At 45.5% G+C, this 26,446-nt stretch overlaps 1 protein-coding gene across 3 annotated transcripts in view; it reads left to right on the top strand.

Moving 5' to 3' along the window:
• FERMT1 (FERM domain containing kindlin 1) overlaps positions 1–22,477 on the top strand; it is a 50,267-nt gene extending 27,790 nt beyond the window's left edge. For 2 of the 3 annotated variants that reach the window (XM_008974822.5, XM_003821357.6), the window contains exons 10-15: positions 3,616–3,740; positions 4,836–4,942; positions 7,435–7,656; positions 8,565–8,689; positions 13,128–13,269; positions 15,308–22,477. In XM_008974822.5, the coding sequence (XP_008973070.2) occupies positions 3,616–3,740; positions 4,836–4,942; positions 7,435–7,656; positions 8,565–8,689; positions 13,128–13,269; positions 15,308–15,481 (895 nt within the window). In that variant the 3' untranslated portion in view covers positions 15,482–22,477. The remainder of the gene's footprint in view (positions 1–3,615; positions 3,741–4,835; positions 4,943–7,434; positions 7,657–8,564; positions 8,690–13,127; positions 13,270–15,307) is intronic. The other variant, XM_034947044.3, reaches the window with a different exon arrangement.
• Positions 22,478–26,446: the final 3,969 nt, after the last annotated feature.

Here is a 26,446-nt window from a genome sequence, read left to right as displayed (position 1 = left end):
GCAAAGGCTGCCCTTCTGTTGAATGAAAAATAGAAAAACTACCCATTAGCCAAAGAAAGCAGTAAGGAAGTTCATCCTTGCATGGGGTTCTGTGTGGAAATGAAAAGTATCTCTTGAGAAATCAGAGCCAAGGCTGTGTCACACACAGATGTAGATATAATTTTTTCTTTTTTGAGACAAAGTCTCGTTCTGTCACCCAAGATGGAGTGCAGTGACGTGATCACAGCTCACTGCAGCCTCTACCTCACAGGCTCCAGCGGTCCTCCCACCTCAACCCTCTGAGTAGCTGGGACTACAGGCATGTGCCACCACGCCTGGTTAATTTTTGTATTTTTTGTAGAGACAGAGTTTCACCATGTTGCCCAAGCTGGTCTCAAACTCCTGGACTCAAGATCTTCCCTTTTTGGCCTCCCAAAGTCCTGGGATTCCAGGCATGAGCCACCAAGCCCAGCCTAGATACAAATTTAAATGTCTTATGTGTTTATGTAATAAGGGGATCCTGAAAACATAAAATAGAAACTGATCCGGGATGACAAAACCTATGAAGCCCTAACATATGTAGTTGCAAAAATACCTAGAGGGGAATATCCACAACCAACTACAAAAATTAGCCAGGTGGTAGTGGCATGCGCCTGTAATCCCAGCTACTGGGGAGGCTGAGGCAGGAGAATCGCTTGAGCCTGGGAAGCAGAGGTTGCAGTGAGCCGAGATTGCACCACTGCACTCCACCCAGTCTGGGCAACAGAGTGAAACCCTGTCTCAAAAAAAAAAATTCTAATGAGAGCCTGGAGAGCCTGTCTCGCTCGTTCTTACGCACATCATTCACCACCCAGCATCGCCTCCACTGCCCCTTCCCCTACACTGCCCCAGGCTTTGCTTCATAGAACAGCAGCAATGATTAGCTTTGTTAATGTGTCAGAAGCATCCTGAAAGATGACAAAACTTCCAGGCAGGAGATAGGAGGAGGAACTTGAGATCTCTTGCTACTCTTAAGGTCCAGGTAAAACAGAGAAGTAGGGCCTCATTCTTAATCCTAAAGAGAAATATTTAGATGCTGAAGATTAAACCAAGACCTTATTACCTGTATCTTTTGGTTAAAGGTGCTGTCTTTATTATTCTGAAAATACTATTCATTTTGGAGAATCTGAGTATTAAACAACAATATGTTCCTTAGAACTGCCTGGGCATGGAGGCTCATGCCTGTAATCCCAGCACTTTGGGAGGCCAAGCTGGGCGGATCACTTGAGCTCTCAGGAGTTCAAGACCAGTCTAGCCAACATGATGAAACCCCAGCTCTACTAAAAATACAAAAATTAGCCGGCCGTGGTGGCACGTGCCTGTAATCCCAGCTACCCGGGAGGCTGAGGCATGAGGATCGCTTGAACCCAAGAGACAGAGGCTGCAGTGAGCCAAGATTGTGCCACTGCACTCCAGCCTGGGTGACAAAGCAAGACTTCATCTCAAAGAAAAAAAAAAAAAAAGAACTGTCTTAACTACAGCCCTCAACATGATAAATACTAGTTTTTTGCTTTTTGTTTGTTTTTGAGACGAAATCTTGCTCTGTCACCCAGGCTGGAGTGCGGTGGCGTGATCTCAGCTCACTGCAGCCTCCGCCTCCCGAATTCAAGCAATCCTTGTGCCTCAGCCTCCAGGTAGCTGGGACTACAGGTGCACGCCACCACGGCCAGCTAATTTTTGTATTTTTAGTAGAGCCAGGGTTTCACCATGTTGGCCAGACTGGTCTCAAACTCCTGAGCTCAAGTGATCCACCTGCCTCGGCCTCCCAAAGTGCTGGGATTACAGACACGAGCCACCGCACCCAGCAAATAAATACTATTTTAATACAGTGTTTTTTCTTAATCCTGGAAATGTTAAGTTCATATAATGTTTTTCAAATTTATTTTATAAATTATATGTAATATTCTTCTGTAATACACTGAGGGGGTTTTGCTGGGTTTTTAAATTTTATTTATTTATTTTTTAGAAACAAGTCCTCACTCTGTCACCCAGTGTGATCATAGCTCACTGCAGCCTCAACCTCCCAGGCTTAACCAATCCTCCCACATAGCTGGGACTATAGACACACCACCACGCCTGGCTAATTTTTCTTTTTTTGTAGAGATGTGATCTTCCTGTGTTGCCCAGGCTGGTCCTAAACTCCTGGCCTCAGGCAGTTCTCTCACTTCAGCTCCCCAAAGTGCTGAGATGATGGCACTGGCACCCAGCATATACTTTTTTTTGTATGTGCAACTTCTTTCCTATCTTTGTGTTAAGGATAACATATGTTTAGCTAAGGAAAGACTAGTACTGACATGTTTAAAAAAACTGTCCCAGCTGGGCGTGGTGGCTCATGCCTGTAATCCCAGCACTTTGGGAGGCCGAGGCGGGCAGATCACAAGGTCAGGAGATCGAGACCATCCTGGCCAACATAGTGAAACCCCATCTCTACTAAAAATACAAAAATTAGCCGGGCATGGTGGCACATGCCTGTAATCCCAGCTACTCAGGAGGCGGAGGCAGGAGAACCCCTTGAACCAGGGAGTTGGAGGTTGCAGTGAGCCGAGATCGCGCCACAGCACTCTAGCCTGGCAACAGAGCGAGACTCAGTCTCCAAAAAAAAAAATTGCCCCAAATTACATATGAATGGTTCCTCTCTTCTCCAAGAGGAACACCAAGGTTCCTTTCTTCTCCCATTCTTGATGCAGAAGTCCACCCCTCTGGCATGAGATACCCTGATCTGCTCCCAGGGCCAGGTTTCTTCCACGAACCGCATACTAATAATTTCTTTTCTCTGCCTATCTCCAACCCCTGTCCTCCCCCTAGCTCATTCTCACGTTTCCTATTTTGAATGACCCAACCTTTAGGCCTGCCACTGGCACCACCAACCTTGTCTAGTCCACTGTATAAAGTTTTCTGGCCCCAACAGATACCAACACCACAGCTGGATACCTTTCCCCAAAATAGTTTTTAATAACAGTAGAGTCTATATTGACTAGCTGTAGATATCGCTGATTTCCATGGTTCACTGAGAATTCTCCCATAGTTTCTCTTAAGAGTCAAGAGGAAACTACAGAAAATGCTGCTCATGTTTATATCTGACTTGTATGTATGGTAACCTGAAGCTTGGGCTGTCCATATCGACAGCTTTTTCAAATGCAAAAAGTATGCCAAGATTCCAAATGTCACCAGATTCATGTCGGTTCCTCACGTACACCATCACAGTTAACACTTCAGTTGCATCAGGTGCTGTGATAAGCTCTTCATGTAGATGAACTCATTCTGTCCTCACAAAAGCCCTGGGTTCCCAGACTACAACTGTCCCCATCACACAGAGGCAGTGCATGCAGCCCAGGTAAGTGCAGGATCTTTCCCAGGACACACGTGTAGACAGTAGCAGGGCCAGGTGTGGCCCCAGCTGGAGGCTTCGTGTTAAAATCTACATCTCATATGAGCATTTCATTTCTAGCGCTTAGAAATTAGCAATTTGAAATTATTTTTGAAAAAACAAAGTGTGTTTTGTTTGACACAAACATCTGATCTGATCTGCTTGAAGTCTGCAGCGTGTTCCACATTTCTGGGTGGTGGTTTAAACATTCACTATCTTTGAATTTGCAGGCCCAAGAAGTTACTACCAAAAGCTTTCAAACAATATTGGTTCATCTTTAAAGACACATCCATAGCATACTTTAAAAATAAGGAACTCGAACAAGGAGAACCACTAGAAAAACTAAATCTTAGAGGTAAGAGTACGTTATATCTTGCTGTGGCTCATCGTAAGTCAGGGCAGACGCGGTGGCTCAAACCTGTAATCCCAGCACTTTGGGAGGCTGAGGCGGGCAGATCACCTGAGGTCAGGAGTTCAAGACCAGCCTGGCCAACATGGTGAAACCCCGTCTCTACTAAAAATACCAAAATTATTCAGGCGTGGTGGCACAAACCTGTAGTCCCAGCTACTTGGGAGGCTGAGGCAGGAGTATCACTTGAAGAGGCGAAGGTTGCAGTGAGCCGAGATCATGCCACTGCACTCCAGCCTGGGTGATAGAGTGAGACTCTGTCTCCAAAAAAAAAAAAAAAGAAAAAAGAAAAAGGGGTGAGCAGATTAAAGTCAGGGTTTCGACACCATGAGGCACGGTTTACTTACTTCTAGAGGAACCACCAGAACGAATGTCACTGTTTTCCAAATGACAGCCCGGCTGCAGCTGCTCTTCCGAGCATGAGCCTTGAATGCGGTCTAGTAAACGTGATTATTTGCATTCTGCTGTTCCATCTTTCTCAGTGTGTCCAGAGCTTATGATGTGGTGGTAATTCATGTCCAAGAGTATAGCACATGAGGTGCTGTAAGATCCTGAAAAGTTTTCTGTATTCCAGAACAGTTATATTTAATTCAGTGTCACTTTAATGCCTATTCTAATTTCTAAAGGTCACTGTGAGCGTCCTGATAACCATCTATTAATTGAAATATTTAATTAACCAGTACACTCAACTCACATTATTGTGGCAATCAGAGAATTCCTTCTGCTTTGATTTATTTTAAAGTTCATATCCACAATTTTTTCTATGAGTTTGGAGAGCCGGCATTAACCTGAAAATGAACTAAATTGACTTTTTGATTTAAGAAAACTGTAAAAGAAAAGCATTTTTCTTTATCTATGTTAATTGTTCATAAGATTTATCTAATTATCCATTAATTAATGTTATCAGCTTGCTCCTCCATTTTTCAAAACCAAAGCAAATCTGAGGGGCTTGTATTCAAAGTCTTTATTTCAGATACACACCTGATGTTTATCTAACAGATGCCTCAGAACTCAGTTTTGTCTCTGATCTTTGTCCTTCAGGCTGCGAAGTTGTGCCCGATGTAAATGTAGCAGGAAGAAAATTTGGAATCAAGTTACTAATCCCTGTTGCCGATGGTATGAATGAAATGTATTTGAGATGTGACCATGTGAGTAAAACCCCAAAAATATTAAGTCACTTCACCTCTACTAAGCCTAAGAGCAAAACCCAAAAATGTTTTCACAAATTTAGAGCACTATTGTGTCACTCAGCTATTGCTTTGTAACAAACAATCACAGTGTAACAAAATCACAATGACATTCTAACAATAAACATTTGCCATGCAGTGGCTCACACCTATAATCCTAGCACTTTGGGAGGCCAAGGTGGGCAGATCACCTGAGGTCAGGAGTTCAAGACCAGTCTGGCCAATATGGTGAAACCTCATCTCTACTAAAAATACAAAAATTGGCCAGGCATGGTGGCAGGTGCCTGTAATCCCAGCTACTTGGGAGGCTGAGGCAGGAGAATCACTTGAACCCAGGATGCAGAGTTTGCAGTGAGCCAAGATGGCACCACCGCACTCCAGCCTGGGTGACAGAGCGAGACTCTGTTCCCCCAGAAAAATAAAAACAATAAACATTGTTTTCTGAAAGATGTGCTGAAAGGTAGGCTGGGGATTGGATGATCCAGGATGGTGTCAGCTGGTCATATGGGTTTGGAGACACAGGTTTGGTGGGACTGTGCCTCTGGTTGAGCTGATTTTATTTATTCTGGGTCCCAGGCTGCCTAGGGAAGGTCTCCTCTTGGTGAGGGCAGAAGTGTGAGAGGGCACATAGCAACACATGCACCTCCTAAAGCTTAGGCATGAAGTTGGCACACTGTCACTTCCACCCACATTCCACTGGCCAAAGCAGATGACATGACTGAGCCTGCAGTCAAGGGATGGGAATTCCTCCCTGGTGGGAGGAACTGTAAAGTTATATGGCGAAGGTTGTGGATGGCAGTGGTGGGGGGTGTATTAGTCCATTCTCACATTGCTATAAAGAACTACCTGAGACTGGGAGAGAAAAGAGGTTTAATTGACTCCTAGTTCCACAGGCTATACAGGAGGCATGGCTGGGGAGGCCTCAGGAAACTTACAATCTTAGCGGAAGGTGAAGGGGAAGCAAGCACATCTTCACATTGTGACAGGAGAGGGAGAGAGTGAAGGGGGAAGTGCCACACACTTTTAAACCATCAGATCTCATGAGAACTCAATATCACAAGAACAGCAAGAGGTATATCTGCCTCCATGATCCAATCACTTCCCACCAGGTCCCTCCCCCAACACAGGGAATTACAATTCAACATGAGATTTGGGTGGGGACACAGAGCCAAACCTTATCAGGGGCAGTGAAGATTGAGGCCAGTAATTCAACATTCCTCACCCACTGTTGCACTGAAGAACGCCCCTCTTTAACTGCATCCCTTGCACTTCTGAGGACCACCCCTGTTCACTCCCTGAAGTTAGAAATAAAACACAGAAATTAAACAGCAATAGAAGCCACGACTGACTTGTTAAGATCCCATAATGGCCATGATTGCTACCTTAGAGTTAGAGTCTTTACCAAGGATAGACCAGGGTACAAATAATATAGGAAATCAGCTAATTTTTTTCATCATTTTCTTTTGTGCGTAGAGAGCAGATGTGATATGAAAACAGAAATACATATCAAGGAAAGCTCTCTGACAGTTTGCGGTTTCACCACCTATCTGTGCCCCATGGCACTTCTTTGTGTCCTTGGACCTTTTTTTTTTTTTTTGAGATGGAGTCTCGCTCTGTCACCAGGCTGGAGTGCAGTGGTGCAATCTCGGCTCACTGCAACCTCCACCTCCCAGGTTCAAGCGATTCTCCTGCCTCAGCCTCCCAAGTACCTGGGACTACAAGTGCCTGCCACCATGCCTGGCTAATTTTTTTGTACTTTTTAGTACAGACGGGGTTTCACCATGTTAGCCAGGATGGTCTTGATCTCCTGACCTCGTGATCCACCCGCCTCGGCCTCCCAAAGTGCTGGAATTACAAGTGTGAGCCACCACACCTGGTATTTTTTTTTTTTTTTTGACAAAGTATTGTTCTGTCGCCCAGGCTCGAGTGCATTGGTGCAATCTTGGCTCACTGCAACCTCCATCTCCTGAGTTCAAGGGATCTCCTGCTTCAGCCTCCCAAGTAGCTGGATTACAGGCATCTGCCACTACGCACAGCTAATTTTTGTATTTTTAGTAGACACAGGGTTTCACCATGTTGGCCAGACTGGTCTTGAACTCCTGACCTCAGCTGATCCACCCGCCTCAACATCCCAAAGTTGAGGATTACAGGCATGAGCCACCGCACCTGGCCCTTGGATCATCTTTAAATGCAAATTCCCTGCATGCAATTTATCAAAGTTGACATTCCTATCCTCTAGCCTCCCAGCATCTAGAAACTCAACACAGGACTCAAAAACTACTGTTAGGTGTTACATTAGCTGATGAGCAGCCACTCACAATGTGTGCCACTTCACATCTTACTTGGAAGGTGATGGTTTTGCACTGTAATGGGGTAGAAAGCCCAAGTCCCCCTCTGTGTGCAGCAGGGGGCTTTGCACTTGAGCTTGCCTCTCAACCTTCTGTTTGCTGCAGGAGAATCAATACGCCCAATGGATGGCTGCCTGCATGTTGGCATCGAAGGGCAAAACCATGGCAGACAGCTCCTACCAGCCAGAGGTCCTCAACATCCTTTCATTTCTGAGGATGAAAAACAGGAACTCTGCATCTCAGGTGGCTTCCAGTCTCGAAAACCTGGATATGAACCCAGAATGTTTTGTGTCACCACGGTGTGCAAAAAAACACAAATCCAAACAGGTACTGTTAATCTTGTTAGGGCAATTGTTTGCAGTAAATTCTTTATGCAAACAAAAATAAAAGGAGGATTTCCGGCTGGACATGGTGGCTCACACCTGTAATCCCCGCACTTTGGGAGGCCAAGGTGGGTGGATCACTTGAAGTCGGGAGTTCAAGACCAGCCTGGGCAACACGGTAAAATCCCTTCTATACTAAAAATACAAAATTAGTCAGACGTGGTGGTGCACACCTGTAATCCCAGCTACTTGGGAGGCTAAGGCAGGAGAATTGCTCGAGCCCGGGAGGTGGAGGCTGCAGTGAGCTGAGACTGCACCACTGCACTCTAGCCAGGGCGACAAAGCAAGACTGTGTCTCAAAAAAAAAAAAAAAAAAAAAAAGGAGTAATTCCATCTGATTAAGAGTATCATCATGAAAAAATCAGTTGATGGTGAAATTTGACTATGTCCTGAATATTAGATGATGTTATGAAATTATTGTTAATTTTGTTAGAGGTGACTGTACTGCTGACTAAACATGTAGGTATTCCCAGATTGAACTTATTTAGTTCTCACAAATTAATAATTAAAATTATGCTTCTATAGGAGTGGGTTAAAAGTTGCACAGATGAGCTGATTTATGTAGAATCATTGTCTGTGGACACTCCACAGACCTCAGACAGAGGGACCCCAGAGCTCTCCAACTGCACCAACTTTAGAAGTTTATGTGTTGGGTGATCCTTTTCCTGCTTCTTCCAGTGATTGTTGTATCTTGTAGAAAAAGAGAGAGAATGAATGGATGAGAATGGATTGTCTTTGTAGAGCTGCAGACGGACCTTGAGTGTATTGTTCTTACGGGGGATCTGGAGCTAACAGGGTGATCACAGAGCAGCCGGTGCATGTGAGGAGAGGTTGATGTGTGTTTCTGTTCAGCTGGCCGCCCGGATCCTGGAGGCACACCAGAACGTGGCCCAGATGCCCCTGGTCGAAGCCAAGCTGCGGTTCATCCAGGCGTGGCAGTCACTGCCTGAGTTCGGCCTCACCTACTACCTTGTCAGGTGATTACAGTGTTCACTTGTTTCTCACACTTTCCATTCAATTTTAAGTGGCTTTTGGGGAGCCCCAGTTTTCTCATTTAGCGTAGAATATAGAATGCTTTTTATTTGAGAATATTGCCCTTTTATAAATAGCCCTGACACTTTGGGCTGCTCATAAACCTTTTCCATACCTTCTGTTCTAAGTTCCAACACCCCTGAAACTCAGCTAAATGTGGGAAAGGAAATTTTAAAAGGAGGGTTTTTTTTAGGATAACTACCTTTCCAAAACCAGAGGGTAAACATCACATATTGATTTTATGAAATCTGTAACTTCTTTTCAGTTTTTGTTTTTTTTTTAAGAGATCGGGTGTGGGGAGGGTGGCGGGGGAGGTGGGGGTGGTGTCTCACTTTGCCGCCCAGGCTGGTCTCGAACTCCTGATCTCGAGCAATCCTCCCACCTCAGCCTCCCAAAGTGCTGGGTTTACAGGCATGAGCCACCACACCTGGCTACGACTTTCTTTCATGTCAGCTTCCTCCTTTTTGTGTCTCATAGTGTCTCGTGGTGTGGCTTTGCAGAATTTTTAGGTTTTTAGAGAGGTCCCAGAAGCTCTGTCTTATTTCTACCCAGCTTTATCAGGTAGCAACCCTGTTCTCACGGGTCTCTGAAGATTTCTGGATCTGAAGGATGCATAGGAGGCCCATCTATTGCCCCCAGAAAGACAGCTTAAGTAACTTGTCCAAGTTCACCCCCAGTCCAGGGCACACTTGGCATAAAGTCCTGCATCCTCATTTGTTATCCCCGCCTAGCACTATGGCTCTGCCCCACTGTATACAATGGATGGTTTCCCAAAACATATCCACAAGCATGCTTGTAAATCAAATTACATTCTTCAGTTCAGAAAAGGAGACTGATGCTGAAGCAAAATCTACCCCCAATCCTACAGTACAGCAAGTACTGTCACTTTCTCATCTTATAATTTGGGGATGGGAAAATTGGTTTGTATTTTTAAGCACTGGCAGTTTTTGTTTTCTTGGCCCTTTCCAAAGACTCCATTCCTCCATTACTTCTAACAGGGGAGTCTATTCAGACTTTCCAGCTGGGCGCGGTGGCTCACGCCTGTAATCCGAGCACTTTGGGAGGCCAAAGTGGACGGATTGCCTGAGCTCAAGAATTCAAGACCACCCTGGGCAACGTAGCGAAACCCCATCTCTACTAAAAATACAAAAAATATTAGCTGGGCGTGGTGGTGTGCAGCTGTAGTCCCAGCTACTCAGGAGGCTGAGGCACTAGAATTACTTGAACCTGGGAGGTGGAGGTTGCAGTGAGCTGAGATCGCGCCACTGCCCTCCAGCCTAGGCGACACAGTGAGACTGTCTCTAAAACAAAAACAAAACAACAGAAAAAACAGACTTTCCTATTCACTGAAATATCTCATTGAACATCAGTCCCCAACGTTTGTCCCAAACAAGCAACTCCTTCTGCTTTACTTACCCCAACAAAGGAGTGAGGAAGGGCGGAGTTGTACTGGATACCCACTATGTGCGTGCATTTGTGTCCATGTGCAGACACACACACACTCACCTGTAACCCTGAAGTCAACCCCGCATAGTGAAAACCAGATAAATACTTGAACTGACCAGGCCCAGCTTTCAGTCTCACCTCTGCCTCTGCTAGCTCTGTGACCCGGGCATTTTCGCTGCGCTCCCCAAGCCGCAGCTTCTCCATGTGTTCAGTGGGCACTCCGAACCTACTGTGTTGAGAGAATCCAGTGCAGCCTGCAAGCAAAGTGCCTGATACGTGGTGAAGCGTGGTGTGGGCCTGAACAAGTTTCCGGTGACAACTCCTCCTTTACCAGCTATTTCCCCCTGCACCTCCCTCTATCTCTAACACCTGTTTATGGAGGTGAGGCTTTGCGGCAGTGGGCCCAGGTGTAGCGAAGATCTGCTTTTTCCAAGGTCAGTCAGAGTCAAAGCCTGGAGCAGCCATGCTGTGTGTAGGATGGCTGGAGGAATCGGGATCTGCCCACACCCGAGAAACCTAGGTCTTTGCTTCACCGCTCCCTGGATGATGGAGAGCAGCCCAGGGAACTCCCATAGGTTAGAGAGAAGTGGGTGGAGTAAGAAGTGGGTTAATTTGTGATATTAAGCATTAAGGTGGTGAAATGAAGGAATAATGTGGAAAACATTCCAGAAAAGTGGAGTAAATTTTAACCAAGGGTGACATGCAGAAGATAAGAATGATGTGAAAAGTGACATATTCAGCTAGGAATTCTTTTAAAATTATGCTTTTCTGTCTCCTGCAACATCATTTTTCACATCAGTTTCCCCTTCTTGCAACCCCCTCCAGCTGCTCTCCCCATTCTCTGCCCTACTTTGCAGTAAAACTTCTTGAATGTATTGTACGTACCTATTACCTCCAATTCCTTGCTTCCATTCTCTCTTGAAACCACTCCAGTTAGGTTTTCTCTCCCTCCCTACCCCACTGCCCCTGCTACTTTCTGTCATCAAGGTCACCTCTTGGCCACCCATGACCTTCACATTGCTGAGTCCATTGGTCGCCTCTCAGTCCTTGCACCAGCTACCCTCTCCGCAGCATTTGACACAGTGAGTCACCCCTTACCCTTTGCCAACTTGCATCACTTGCCTTCCAACACAGCTGACTTTCCTGGCTTTTCTCCTCCCTCACTGACCAGTTCTTTTGGTCTCCTTGGCTGGTTCTTTCTCATCTTTCCAATCTCTTATAATACCGGAGTGCACAGTCCTCAGTTTTTTTTTTTAATTAGAGGCAGGATCTCACTCTGTCACAGTGGCACAATCATGGCTCACTATAACCTCAAACTCCGGGGCTCATGTGATCCTCTCACCCCAGCCTCCCAAGTAGCTGCGACTTGTGAGCCACCACACCTAGCTGACTTTCTTTTAGGAGATGGGATCTCACTGTGTTACCCAGGCTGCTCTCAATCTCTTGGCTTCAAGTAATCCCCTTGCCTCGGCCTCCCAGAGTGCTGGGATTTCAGATGTGAACCACTGCACCCAGCCAGGCCTCAGTTCTTAAAGCATTCCTCTTCTCTATCTCTACTCACCCTCTTGGGTTCAGCCATTCTTTTGACTTCATTTATATGCCAATTACTCTGAAATGTATATCTTGAGCCCAGAACTGTCTCTTGAACTGGAGATTCATAAATCCAGTGACCCTTGGATATCTAATGAGCATCTCATCTTAACATGTCCAAAGTTCCGGATCTTCCCCCCAAACTGGCTCCCCGCTACATACTTCTTCGTCTCAGTAGAAGGCAACTCCTCGCCCTAGATGTTCAGGCCAAATCCTTTGGAGTCATTCTTGACTCTGCTCTTTCTCTTACACCAACATCCTGCCCATAGGCAACTCCTAGTGACTCTACCTTCAAAGTACACACAGAATCCGACCACTTCTTCCGCCTCCTCCACCACCATCACAGAGCCGGTCCAGAGTGATCCTGGTTGGTGTTCCTGCCTCTACCCTGGTCCCACTAAGTTTTCAACTTAGCAGCCAGATGGATCCTTTTAAAATCTAAATCAGATTTTGTGAAGCCTCTGCTCAAAACCATCTGGGACAGGTGTGACGGCTTATGCCTGTAATCCCAGCACTTTGGGAGGCAAAGGCAGGAGGATTGCCTGAGTTCGGGAGTTCAAGACTAGTCTGGGCAACATAACAAGACCCTGTCTCTACAAGACACACACACACACAAAATCTGAAGGATTTCTTATCTCACTCAGAGTAAAAGCCAGATCCTTACAGTGGCCTACAAGGCCTTTGCTCTTGAACTCACATTTCTCTCCCCTCCTTCACTGTGTCAGCCACATGGGCCTCCTGGCAGGTCCTTAAGCACATTAAAAAAAATTTTTTTTAAGTGGCTGTGCCCTCTGCCTGGAATACTCTTTCCCCAGATATCCACATGGCTCACATCCTCATGCATATCCATTTTTTGATCAAATGTCACCTTTTCACTGACCTCCCTGTTTTAAACTGTAACCACCTTATTACCAGTATTCCCTGTAGCCCTTCCAACTTTATTTTCCTTCATCTTATCTGGCATATGTACCTCATACTTATGATCTTCTCCCTCCCACAGTCAGAAATTTTCCATCCATTTAGTTTACTACTATATCTCCCGTGCCTAGAAGGGTGCCCAACACAGAGTCAGTAATCATTTTGAATGAATTTATTTGATTCCATCTTATTTTTCTTCTCTCTGATGTCAGTTTTACTTAAAGACCATCTGCAGGATAGCCTTCATTCTTTTTTCATGCTGTCTATATCCCAATAAAAATGACCCCCTGCAGAAAGTTAATTCTTCATTGTCCATTCCTCTGAAATGATTCAGAAATACTGGTAGTATTTTTAAGAAGTTATATGTGAGTGAACATTGTATTATAGGAAGCAGTTGCTTCTCTTAACTAATATTATGATTCTTTTCAGATTTAAAGGAAGCAAGAAAGATGACATTCTGGGAGTTTCATATAACAGGTTGATTAAAATTGATGCAGCCACCGGGATTCCAGTGACAACATGGAGATTCACAAATATCAAACAGTGGAATGTAAACTGGGAAACCCGGCAGGTAAAGTGAAAGTTTTTGCTCTTCAGTGTTGAGCCTATAAATGTGTGTCCCTCAGAATTGCAGATTATTCTGATTTTTAAAAGGTGTTCTTCTATTTAGACCTAAGAAACTGCAAGCATGTGGTAACTGTCTGCTAAAATAATCATATGCAATTCTGGGCAGCTTCCTAACAGGCATTAGCACCACAAGTTGGCTTAGTCTCCATGCAGACTTTCAATATAGACAGGTTCTGAAATTGCTGAGCAGTTTCATTAATTTTCATTGACTCAGCATAGGATTATATAGGATTTAGCTTGATACTTACTTACGAGAAACTACTGGAGATGTAAGTGCTATGCAAAATAAATCCAAAAAAAGCCTCATCTGACTGGCTGCCAAGAAACCCGATTGAGGACTCGAAGATTCAGTTGCTCACCTGGAGAGCATTCCAGGCCCAAAAGGGAAAACTGCTGAAGAAACAAGTGAGGTCCATAGTGATGACTGAGAAAAGCTTCACCTCTTAAAACCAGGAGCCCTCAAACCCTTAGCCTATGTTACAGCCTCCCATCATCTCCCATCCTAGGAGCTAAGTTCAGGCCAAGCCTGTATCATGGAAAATTCTAGATGAAGTTAGAGGCAGCTTAGCATCCTGCCGCTAATTTAAAACATTCTGCCCAGTGCTTTGGGAGGCCGAGGTGGGAGGATCACTTGAGGCTGGGAGTTCGAGACCAGCCTGGGCAACATAATGAGACCCTGTCTCTACAGAAAATTAAAAAAAAAAAAAAGCTGAACTAGCCAGGTGTGATGGTGTGCACCTGTAGTTTCAGCTACTCAGCCAGGGATGATCAGTTGAGGTTCGAGGTTACAGTGAGCTGTGACTGTGCCACTGCACTCCAGCCTGGGTAACAAAGCAAGACCCTGTTTCATTCATTCTTGAATTAATTAAAACATTCAGATGTTGCTGATACAGACTCAATCTTCCCTCATTCCTTTGGCATTCTCATTTTCCAATAGAAAGTCATTGACATAGAGGGATGGTAAGAGACCCACACATTTGTTAAGAACCCTGACTTCCTCTCAGCAGTGTTGATAATCATCTGGGTGCTTATTTGTAAAATCAAGTTCAGAGATTAGATGACCTCTAAGGCGGTAGCTCTAAAGCCTTGATGCATATTAGGATCACCTGGGGAGCTTTAAAACACCACTGCCTAGACCACACCCAAGGCCAGTTAAATCTGAATCTCTGGGAGGAGGAGCGAACCATTAGTAATTTTTAAAGGTCCACAAGTGATTTCAATGGGCAGCCAAGGTTGTGAACCAGCAAAGTCTCTAAGTCTTTCTTCTAGTGCTTAGAGTTTATGACTTGCAGCTAGCAAAGGGTTCGGGGCAGTGGCTGTAGGAAAATTCAGGCAGACTTTTATTCATTAAAGAGCCTGCAGGCCGGGTGCAGTGGCTCACGCCTATCATCCCAACACTTTGGGGGTCCGAGGCATGGATCACTTGAGGTCAGGCGTTCAAGACCAGCCTGGCCAACATGGTGAAACCCCCGTCTCTACTGAAAATACAAAAATTAGCCAGGTGTGGTGGCACACACCTGTAATCCCAACTACTTGGGAGGCTGAGGCATGAGAATCGCTTGAACCTGGGAGGCAGAGGTTGCAGTGGCCCGAGATCGTGCCACTGTACCCCAGCCTAGGTGACAGAGAGAGACTCCATCTCAAAAAAAAATAAAAATAAAGTGCCTGCGAAGCACCCTGCCCCTCAACACAGGGAGACAGGGAGTGCTTGGGCAGAATCCTTGTATCTAAACTATAGACAAAATGTGTTGGGAGTTTTTTTAACCAGACGTGCAGCAAAGTCGACACCACCAGAGGGCGCAAAGAGAGCAAAGATGTTTTCTGGAAGTGTTTAATGGAAGTGATGGTTTTCTGTGTTTTAGAGAGATATCCATCTGTCATCCACCTCAGCAGCCCTCAGCTCCAGGGGCCAGTCCAGCAAAGCACCTCTTTCTCATCATTCCTTGTCAGAGTTTAAGCTTCTCTGTGCCTTCCTCTTCCAGGTGGTCATCGAGTTTGACCAAAACGTCTTTACTGCTTTCACCTGCCTGAGTGCAGATTGCAAGATTGTGCACGAGTACATTGGCGGCTACATTTTCTTGTCCACCCGCTCCAAGGACCAGAATGAAACACTCGATGAGGACTTGTTCCACAAATTGACCGGCGGTCAGGATTGAAACAAGCACGCGTGCTCAGCTCACACCAACAAGGCAAGCCAAAGGCGCCCCTCCCCAGAGGGATCCCTAACTTGCCCAGCATGTAGATTCTGGACTAACAGACAACATACATTCATCGCTGGTCACCCAGATCCTCATTCAAACCCACTGCTGGCACATCCCTTTCCTTACTTTGCCCTGTGCTACCAGCCACGGAAGGAGCCTCTCTTGTTTTTTCTATAAAATGGGTGAGCAAGAGAAAAGCAGGTGCCCTAAGATTGCTCTAAGGCCCAGCATGTGGTTACAGTTCTCTGACTTGCAGAACCTGCCAGGTGTATGGCTACAAGTTATCCTCGTGCTGATCTGTCTCATTACTAAGTCAATGGAGAAGACAGAAAGGTAAAAATCACGTGTAGCAAGAACAACTCTTATTTCACAAACTCAGGTATGAAACGAAACGCCTGTCCTTCATGGAACTGCTTTTAGCTCCTGTCTTTTCAAAATGGCAGAGGGAGTTCCTACACACACTTTTTCCCTGGAGGCCAAAGTCTCGGGGTAGAAAGGGGAGGGGTGGGGCTACCAGGTAGCAGTTGACAACCCAAGGTCAGAGGAGTGGCCCTCAGTGTCATCTGTCCACAGTGTTACCTGCCAAGATGACCACTGACCCACATCTGGTCTTAGTCATTGGTCTCCTCAGATTTCTGGGGCCACCTGCAAGCCCCATTCCATTCCTACAGATCTCTCAGCCACCTGTAAGTCCTTTGTGAAGATGTGGGTGACACAGGGGGACAGGAAAACCCATTTCTCAACCCAGATCCATGTCTCAACTGCTTCTACTCTGGGTTGGGATTCAGGAAGACAGGCACAGTCCTCTCTGTTCATAGAAACACCTGCCAGCGTCAAGGATTCCAGTCAGGTCTCTATCCCAACTGGTCAGGGAGAGAAGGGCAGACCTATTCTCAAAGACCACCATGTCCAAGGTCTGACAGCTCCCCACTGGCTGCCCCCACAGGGGCTTTAGGCTGGTCTGGGTCGTAGGGAAGCGTCCCTCTTACCGCTGGTCTGTGTTCTCCTGGATTTGGTATCTATGTTGGTACGACTCCCGGCCTTTTATATAAAGGCCTTTGGCTTTTGTAAATCACAAGCCAATAATAACTTTTTTCTCCCCCTCTGTTTTTTGCTGTGTCATCTCTGCCTCGAGACTGCCTTGAGACAGTGCTTGCCTTGAGAGAGTGAGCCAATTAACAGCTGCCTGAATTGTCATTTTCCATTTTGGTTTGTTAGAGGTGGGAGGGGTGGGTTTTGAGAAGGTCAAAAGCAATACCAGAAGTAAAGGGAAATATCAGGCAATATTTTATTTTTTCATAGATGTTCTGCCACACAAAGAACTTGGGGTGTAAGGATAAGGCAAAAGCTCCAATCCCATTTTTCAGTTCTCCTAGGATGCACCCCTCAGGGAGCCTGGCCAGAGTTCCGAGGCCCGTGAGCGTCAGCTGTTGCTTTATTTTCCATCAAAGCCCTCTGAGAAGTGAGACCTCAGCAATTCCGGGAGCCACATAGAGACAGACTTGGCAAGGGACCCCCTGGTTCTGAGCCAGTAGCTGCCATCTGGAAATTCCTCTTTTAGCCTCTCCTTAGAGGTGAATGTGAATGAAGCCTCCCAGGCACCCGCTGAATTTCTGAGGCCTTGCTTAAAGCTCAGAAGTGGTTTAGGCATTTGGAAAATCTGGTTCACATCATAAAGAACTTGATTTGAAATGTTTTCTATAGAAACAAGTGCTAAGTGTACCGTATTATACTTGATGTTGGTCATTTCTCAGTCCTATTTCTCAGTTCTATTATTTTAGAACCTAGTCAGTTCTTTAAGATTATAACTGGTCCTACATTAAAATAATGCTTCTCAATGTCAGATTTTACCTGTTTGCTGCTGAGAACATCTCTGCCTAATTTACCAAAGCCAGACCTTCAGTTCAACATGCTTCCTTAGCTTTTCATAGTTGTCTGACATTTCCATGAAAACAAAGGAACCAACTGGTTTTAACCAAACTTTGTTTGGTTACAGTTTTCAGGGGAGCGTTTCTTCCACGACACACAGCAACATCCCAAAGAAATAAACAAGTGTGACCAAAAGAAAAAAAAAAACCTAAATGCTACTGTTCCAAAGAGCAACTTGATGTTTTTTTTAATACTGAGTGCAAAAGGTCACCCAACTTCCTATGATGAAATTTTAAATTAATGGGCACCTTTCAACATCATTTGCTTCCTTATCTACAGTTGATTCAGAAATCTGCATTTTTTATTCTTTTATATGACTTTTAAGTAAAAGATTTATATGGATTTGAGTACAGTCCTGTTGTGTCCTCTCCAACCTACTGTCTCCAAAAAGGTGACTGTTTCCTGTATTATGAAAAGGGACTGCAACTCTGAGGTCTAACATGTGTCTCCCCTCACAGCGCCAAGATTCCGGGTCATTCCCTCCCGTGGTGTGGGGAGTGGCAGATTCCAGGGGTCCTCAGAGAGCCCCTTAGAAACCTCACTTACCCGCTGGTTTCAACTCCTTTCTCACTGACTTGGTCACAGATTTCCTGGCATATCCTGCCTTATCGTGAGCTCTTTTGTCTCTTTCCAGTTCTATATTAAAACACACACACACACACACACACACACACACACACACACACACACACACACACACCAGCAAGCAAAGATCCCCAGCGGCAAAAGAACAGCAGAAGCCTCTGATTCTGATGGCTGAGTGTTGAGGGCACTGTGCTTTAGTGACATGCAGTTTATAGATATCCCTTTGTGCAATTCTCCTGTCAGCCCATAGAGGGTAGAAATGGCTTCCTCTACAAAGGAGAAAGGTTCAGAAGGTGAACTTGCCCAGGGTCACACTGCCAATGAGCAGTGTTTGTCTTGACTCCAGAAGCCACTAAGCTTAACCCAGCAAACCCCACCCTTCCTTCCCCAGCCTTGCCCAGCCTTGAAATGCCCCTTACCCCAGCTCCAGAGCAGGCGTTCCTGAGCTCAGGCTCATACCAGTAAGAGAGAACCAGGGGCATTAAGAGCAGTTAGCTGTGGGAGGAGAGGCTGGACCAAAAAGGTCTGGGAGCCAGAGAAATGAGGTGCTTAGAGTGTTGTTGTTTTTTTCTTTGTTTTGATTTTTGTTTTTGTTTTTTGAGATGGAGTTTCACTCTTGTTGCCCAGGCTGGAGAGCAATGGCGTGACCTCGGCTAACCACAACCTCCGCCTTCCAGGTTCAAGCGATTCTCCTGCCTCAGCCTCCCAAGTAGCTGGGACTACAGGCATGCACCACCACGCCTGGCTAATTTTGTATTTTTTTTTTAGTAGAGACAGGGTTTCTCCATGTTAGTCAGGCTAGTCTTGAACTCCTGACCTCAGGTGATCCGCCTGCCTCGGCCTCCCAAAGTGCTGGGATTACAGGCGTGAGCCACCGTGCTTAATTTTGGGAAAGTTTCATTTTTAGTCCCACGGTCAGAAAAGCAAGGAAATGAGGAAGCTTTAATTTGAAAACTCATTTAATACAAGAAGTCAAGATATTTTATAATATCTGTCTTCTAAAATCACTTTAAAATTTTATTTTTAACTCACAAGATTTATTTTTTGGGGCTGGGCATAGTGGCTCACCTTGTAATCCCAGCACTTTGGGAGGCCAAGGCAGGAGGCTTACCTGAGCCCAGGAGTTCAAGACCAGCTTGGGCAACACAGCAAGACCCCATCTCTACAAAGATTTTTAAAAATTAGCTGGGCATGGTGGCACATGCCTGTAGTCCTAGCTACTTGGGAGGCTGAGATGAGAGGATCCCTTGAGCCCCAGGAGTTCAAGGTGGCAGTGAGCTATGATCATGCCATCACACTCCAGCCTCAGTGACCCTGTCTCAAAAAAAAAAAAAAATTTGGCTTCTACATTTAGTTATCTCTATATTCATTTTAATTATTTTCTCACATAGCGTGACTTTCCTGCCTCTCTCCTTTCCACCCCTGTCACCCCAGAATCTCTCAGTGGTAGGAGAAAGAAGGGGAACATTCCTCTTTGTTATTTCACCCATCTTTCCTTCTCATGCACCCTACAGCCAAGGACTCTTGAGTCCAGGAAATCATAGCTGGAAAATCTGAAAAACTGAAAAAGTGAAGCCCTTGGCCCTCACTTGCTTCAAAGTTTTTCCAATTCCTTGAACCTCACTGGAGTTTTGTGGAAATATTGAGTGCTATCAGAAAGAGGGGAGGCCGGGCACGGTGGCTCACGCCTGTAATCCCAGCATTTTGGGAGGCCGAGGCAGGAGGATCACCTGAGGTTGGGAGTTCGAGACCAGCCTGACCAAAATGGAGAAACCCCGTCTCTACTAAAAATACAAAATTAGCCAGGTGTGGTGGCACCTGCCTGTAATCCCAGCTACTCAGGAGGCTGAGGCAGGAGAATCACTTGAACCTGGGAGGCAGAGATTGCGATGAGCCGAGATCACACCATTGCACTCCAGCTTGGGTGAAAGAGCGAGACTCCTCCATCTCAAAAAAACAAAAACAAAACAAACAAAACAAACAAACAAACAAAAACAGAAAAGAAAAAGCTATCCTGACATTTGCACACACATCTCATGTTGCATCAAGACTCAGTGATTGGCCGGGTGTGGTGGCTCACATCTGTAATCCCAGCATTTTGGGAAGCCAAGGCGGAAGGATTGCTTGAGCCTAGGAGTTCAAGACCAGCCTGGGCAACAGCAAGACCCTGTCTCTATTTAAAATAATCATAATAATTTTTGTAAAGGCTCAGTTATCTCAGAGGAGTCCCAATTTTTAAAAAACCTGAATGAGAATGCTCCTGACTAACACCTGTGGGGAAGATTCTTTCCACTAAAAGGATTTACCTCTTTTCTCCAACTTACTCTGTGAGCTCCAAAAACACACATAATTCCCCATGTGCTGCAGTGTCTTCAGTCATCACAGAGGAAAAATCCTATAGCCGCTTCTCCCCAGCCACTGCAAATGACAAACGCTGCATGGGGACTTAACAGGATAGTGTCTCTCTTCTTCACCCCTGGAAGTTGGGCAGGGAGGCCTCTGGCTGCCCTCTGACATCCCTCAGTTGCAAAAGTGGACCGTGGAGAGAAGGCAGAACCCTGTGTGAGAGGAGCAGAGGATCTGGGGGAGAGAAGGGCCCAACACCCCAAGCCTGTGCCCTCTGACTCAAGAGATGTGTTGATGGACATAAATGGGGCCGGTAACAGGGAAGGCAAATTAAGTTCAAAAATATAGACAGCTATGACTGCACCACTGCACTCCAGCCCGGGCGACAAAGCAGTGAGAAAATTTTATTCTCTAAAAATAAAATTTTAAAATAAATATATAAATATATATATAATATAAATAAAAAATACATATATATAAAACTGTAAGGAAAGAGTAGGGCTTGCAGCAAGGCCTGGGGTCAGGGCTCAGTGCATAGGCTCTATTGCTGGTGATGGGGTAGCTGGTTTGGGCCCAGCCCCTGGCTGGTAGGGGAGGCTATTGGAAGAGAGCAAAGACCTCTTCCAGGCAGTGCTACAGAGGTCAGGAGGCAGAACTAATGGTGGGATATTCTGGGAAGCCAGGAGGGCTGGGGATGAAGGTCTGACCAGGTGCTTACAAAGGGGCCCTGAATCTCTGTGCTACCAACTTAATTTCCTGAAATGTCACTAAAGAACCAACATTATTGGCAGCCAGCTCAGCCCATGTGACCCAATGTTATTTAAAAAGAAAAAGAAAAATGTAGCAGAACCACTGTTACCTTTCTAGGAGTTACAGACATCCAACTTCAAAATGGAAACACCCTCATTGCTATTGAGGGTGAGATACCACGCATGAAACCCACGTGGACTGCAACTCAAAGTGTGGTCCTTGGCCCAGCAGCATTTGTCAGAAAGGCAGAATCTCACAGGGCCAGGACTAGGGTGGCACAGGTGAGGCATCCCGGGCACAGCATTTAAGGAGGCCCTCACTGTCAGGGTCGTACAGGGCACCTCCTCGGCTCACCCTAGTCCCAGCTCTGAGGTCCACCCAGAACTTTCTGAGTCAGAGTCTGCCTTTTAACAAGACTCTCAGCGATATGTGTGCCCAGAGAAGTGTAAGAAGCTCTGGCCTTAGAGATGTGGCATGGATTTGGCAGGGAGGATACCAGACACCAGAGGAATTGTCAAGAAAGAGTGTAGATGCCATAAATTCTGCCAGCCAGTGTACTGAGTTAATGGTGTCCCCCCACATTCACATCTGCACAGAACCTGTGAATGTGACCTTATGTGAAAATAGGGTCTTTGCAGATGTCATCAAGTAAAGATGACATCATACTGGATTAAGGTGAGTCCTAAATTCAATATGACTGGTGTCCTTAAAAAAAGGAAAAGGTAGGCTGGGCGCAGTGGCTCATGCCTATAATCCCAGCACTTTGGGAGGCTGAGGCAGGCAGAGCACCTGAGGTCAGGAGTTCGAGGCCAGCCCGACCAACATGGTGAAAGCCCATCTCTACTAAAAGTACAAAACTTAGCCAGGCGTGGTGATGGGAGCCTGTAATCCCAGCTACTGGGAGGCTGAGGCAGGGGAATCGCTTGAACCTGGGAGGCAGAGGTTGCAGTGAGCCAAGACCGTGCCATTGCACTCCAGCCTGGGCAACAAGAACAGAACTCTGTCTTAAACAAACAAACTAACTAACAAAGGTAAAGAGCGGGAAAGGCCATGTGATGGTGGAGACAGAGACAGGGGTGATGCAGGTGCAGGCCAAGGAGTCCCAAAGACCGCCAGCAAACACCAGAAGCCAGGCCATGTGATGGTGGAGACAGAGACAGGGGTGATGCAGGTGCAGGCCAAGGAGTCCCAAAGACCGCCAGCAAACACCAGAAGCCAGGAAGAGGCAAGGACAGATTCCTCCCTGCGCCCTTCAGAGACAGCATGGCCCTGCCGCCATCTTGATTTTGGACTTCTAGGCTCCAGAACTGTGGGAGAATAAATTTCTGTTTCAAGCCACAAGGCTTATGGTAATTTTGTTACACCAGTTCTAGGAAAATAATGCAGCCAGAATCTTCACATCTTTAAAAATGGGGATGCTACCTTTCCACTCTATCACTGGAAGAAATGTATGAGAGAATGGTGCAGAAATGCTTTTAAAACCATAATATGCAATACAAATGTAAAGTATTATTTTTAACAAGAACATATTTTTAATTAGAAAAATAGTTTATCAGCTTATTTTCAAATAAGTGTGATGGTTTGTGTGACAGTTTGGATCATTGTTCAGCAAATATTTTCTCCCCTCTCCTCTCCCAGCATGAGTAGCATATACTACCTGCCTGTTGCTGTTGGGCTTGGCCATTTGACTTCCTTTGGCCAATGGGATGTTAGTGGGTGTGATGTGAGCAGAGGCTGCCACTATGCTTTTGCAATCCTTTTGCACTCCTGCCTCCACTGTGAGAACAGGATTCCCCAGGTCATCACCTGAGCCACTGAATGGAATCCATGCAGCAGATCTAAATGGAGTCCACAGCCCGGAGCCAAGCCGAGCTAGATCAGCTGACCCACAGACAATTTGTGTGGGAACAAATTCTTGTTATTGTAAGCCACTGAGTTCTGGAGCAGTGTGTTAAGCAGCATCATTGTGGAATAGCTGACTAATGCAGGATGAGATATCCCCAAAAAGGAGAATAAGAAATCTATCCCATTCTAGCGGTATCCTAAGACACAGCTGATGGCATTTCAGAGTGTGTCTTTCTCATCTTTATACCATCCTGTCTCCTGGTTTTTGTTTTTATATTTTAATAAGCTATCTATTAAGCCATTTGAAATTCATGGAAATTGGCCAGGCTCAGTGGCTCACGCCTGTAATCCCAGCACTTTGGAAGGCCAAGGCAGGTGGATCACCTGAGGTCAGGAGTTCAAGATCAGCCTGACCAACATGGAGAAACTCCATCTCTACTAAAAATACAAAAATTAGCCAGGCAAGGTGGAGCACGCCTGTAATCCCAGCTACTTGGGAGGCTGAGACAGGAGGATCAACCGAACCTGGGAGGCAGAGGTTGCAGTGAGCTGAGACCATGCCATTGTAGTCCTCCATTGATTACAGTCCATCTCCACCACAATCAGGTCAAGATATATCCCCCACTCAGGTGTAATAATCTGGGACCTTTGTATCATGCATGTGGTTTCTTCAGAGACTCCGGTGTCTCTCTGCCAACACAACCCCATTATTCCGGCCATGCCATCAGGTTAAATAATTTGCTGAATTTCAGGGTAGGTTGACAGGTTGCCATAGCAGTCAAATAGGCCCCAGGAGCAACAGGGATACCAAAAGGGTAAGTGGCTTTGCAAACCAATGATAGAGCAAGTGAAATCAGCTCCCACCTCTCCAAAAAGCAGTCTCAACAATAATATAGCAAACATTTACATGGCTAAAAGAATTAGAAAGCTCGTATGTATTAAGGGCTATCACTTTTGTCTCCTATGAGTTCTCTCAATTCATCCCCTAGGTGAGGAAGGTATTATCAGCCCATTGTACAAAGTAGAAAACATGCAGTGGTGCACCGGTAAATGTTTACAACTCTGTGGACTGGGGAAACACTGATTTGCCAATTCCCATGGTGTAAAGATTCCCACCACAGCCAACATGATGTCAGTGAACACAGAGTTGGGAAGAAATGCAAACATCTGTCTTTCCAGTGGGGATAAACCAGCTCCAGCACGCATCAGAACTGTGCACAGAGAGGGCAAGCGACTTGTCGAAGTCACTCAGCTAGTATGTGGGAAGCGAGGATTTGTATGAAAATCTTCTGACTTGAGCGTGCTCCTCAACACTACTCTTGGTTTCCCATGAGAATGGCAAGGCCTCCGGAGCCAAGGACCCTAGATAGTCTTTACTCGTGACAATGTCCTTGAGTTGATTTTTCTCAGAACATGTTTGAGTAAGACCTACAGAACTCCATAGACACTTTTTTCTTCCAATTACTTTACACTAGGTTTCAAATGCCAAAATAGTGAAAATTTCTGCTAAAAAGTTCTCAGATTCCCACTGTTGGCCCAATGTAACGTTTGCTTGCAAATCTGGGTGAGAGGTGGAGTTAAGAAGGGGAGGAAAGAGTTCTGCCTTTTTCCCGACAAAGACGACACCAAACCAGAGGACTTTCCACCCCTACAACTGGTTGGCCCAACTCTCACTAGTGTGTGGCAATCGTTGGTGCCATGTCCTACCAGAGAGAGGTGACTTTTCCTAAGGGACTGAGTTCTGTTTCTAGAGGCTGCATGAAATGTTTTTACCCTGAGCTTTTCCTCCTTTTATAAGGTTCTTTTAATCAGGTGGACATCAGGAGAGCAAACAGGCAGCCAACACTTGGCAAGAACCTGCTGAATCCATTGCATGTAACTCAAGCAAAGTTCACCCTTTTAAGATAAGGGGCTGCACATGTTACTGTATGTTGGGGTAAGAAACATACATGGGCACAATTGGTCAGATATGAGACCACAGGGATTTGTGAGGCATGCCCTTAGTATTCATGATTCTGGTTTTTGCTTTGTTTTGTTTGAGATGGGGTCTCATTCTGTCACCCAGGCTGGAGTGCAGCAGTGCCATCTCAGCTCACTGCAACCTCCACCTCCTACGCTCAAGCGGTCCTCCCACCTCAGCCTCCCAAGTAGCTGAGACCACAGGCACGCACCACCACACCTGGCTAATTTTTTGTGATTTTGGTAGAGACAGGGTTTCGCCATGTTGCCCAGACTGGTCTTGAACTCCTGAGCTCAGGAGATCCACTGGCCTCAGCCTCCCAAGGTGCTAGGGTTATAGGCGTGAGCCACCGCACCCGGCCATTTATATATGGCATGAGCCACTGTGCCATACCTAAAATCAGCTGCTGCAGAACTAAAATGAGCAGATTGCAATTGTGGCCAACACCATTTTTTACCCAAAACCATTTTCCCATCTTCCTTGCTAACAGAACTTGATTTGGGCTGAATCAATGTGTCCAGATCAGTGATAGATCTACACTGGTCTATGCCAATTATGACAATCTTATTCCCTAACTGATCAGCTTCCTTTGTAGGTTGGCGGGGCCGGGGAGGGGCCATGGGATCCAGTTCTGACCAATGAGGCCTAAGGGGAAGTATGCTTTGGAGATTTCTGGGAAAGTTTTTTCTATCCTAACAAAAGGGAAAGTCAGCTGGCTTCACCCTTCACCTTCCTATTCTTCCTGCCTTGAATGTGGATGTGACTTTTTGTTATGTAAGAAAAATAAATGAATGTATTTAAGCCATTGTTAGGTAGGGTTTCTGTATCTCATAGCTGAACGCATTTCTAACTGATAGTGGTGAGCAATGAACAAGTGAATTTTACAGTAATGGAGCAGAGGGTCAAGTTGACCCTACAATCTTTAGTTTGACTAATTGAATGACTGGAAACCCAATTGGTAGATAAATATAAAGAGTGTCATAAGGAGGAGAGGTCAGAGCACATAGGTAAGTTTTATTTGGGTGACTCTAAGACCTCAGTCATGCCTGACATAATGGGATTCTGTGACGCATGTGTGTGGACCTTTGCAATGGAGCTGCTCAGAACATCCTTGGAACCCCCCTTTGGAAATTCTCAGCAAAGCCTGATTCACCTTCTCTGTAATTTCCTTACTGTCGATGATTTTTCAGTACTTTCATGGGGGGTTGATTTTTGGAAATATCTGAGACTAAGTAAGGTGCATTATGAGATTAGGATAAATAAAATATTTGGGCGAGTGATTTAATAAATAAACAATCCTGATAATTGTAGAGTGTGTGTGTGTGCGTGCGTGTATCAGAAACTCCTCCTGAAAGCAATTCCAGAACATGAATTACAAACATGTTTTTAACACTGGAAGCATCATTTGCAAAAAGATTTCACTTACTAAGTAATTTTGCTGAAGACTGACTTTTGCCAAATAATCTTTTTTATCTCTCTTAAAAGTTGGCAATCCAAACATTCTC

Source organism: Pan paniscus, chromosome 21 (assembly GCF_029289425.2).
Source record: "Pan paniscus chromosome 21, NHGRI_mPanPan1-v2.0_pri, whole genome shotgun sequence".
Lineage (NCBI taxonomy): Eukaryota > Metazoa > Chordata > Mammalia > Primates > Hominidae > Pan > Pan paniscus.
This window is presented reverse-complemented; position numbering and strand designations above follow the sequence as displayed.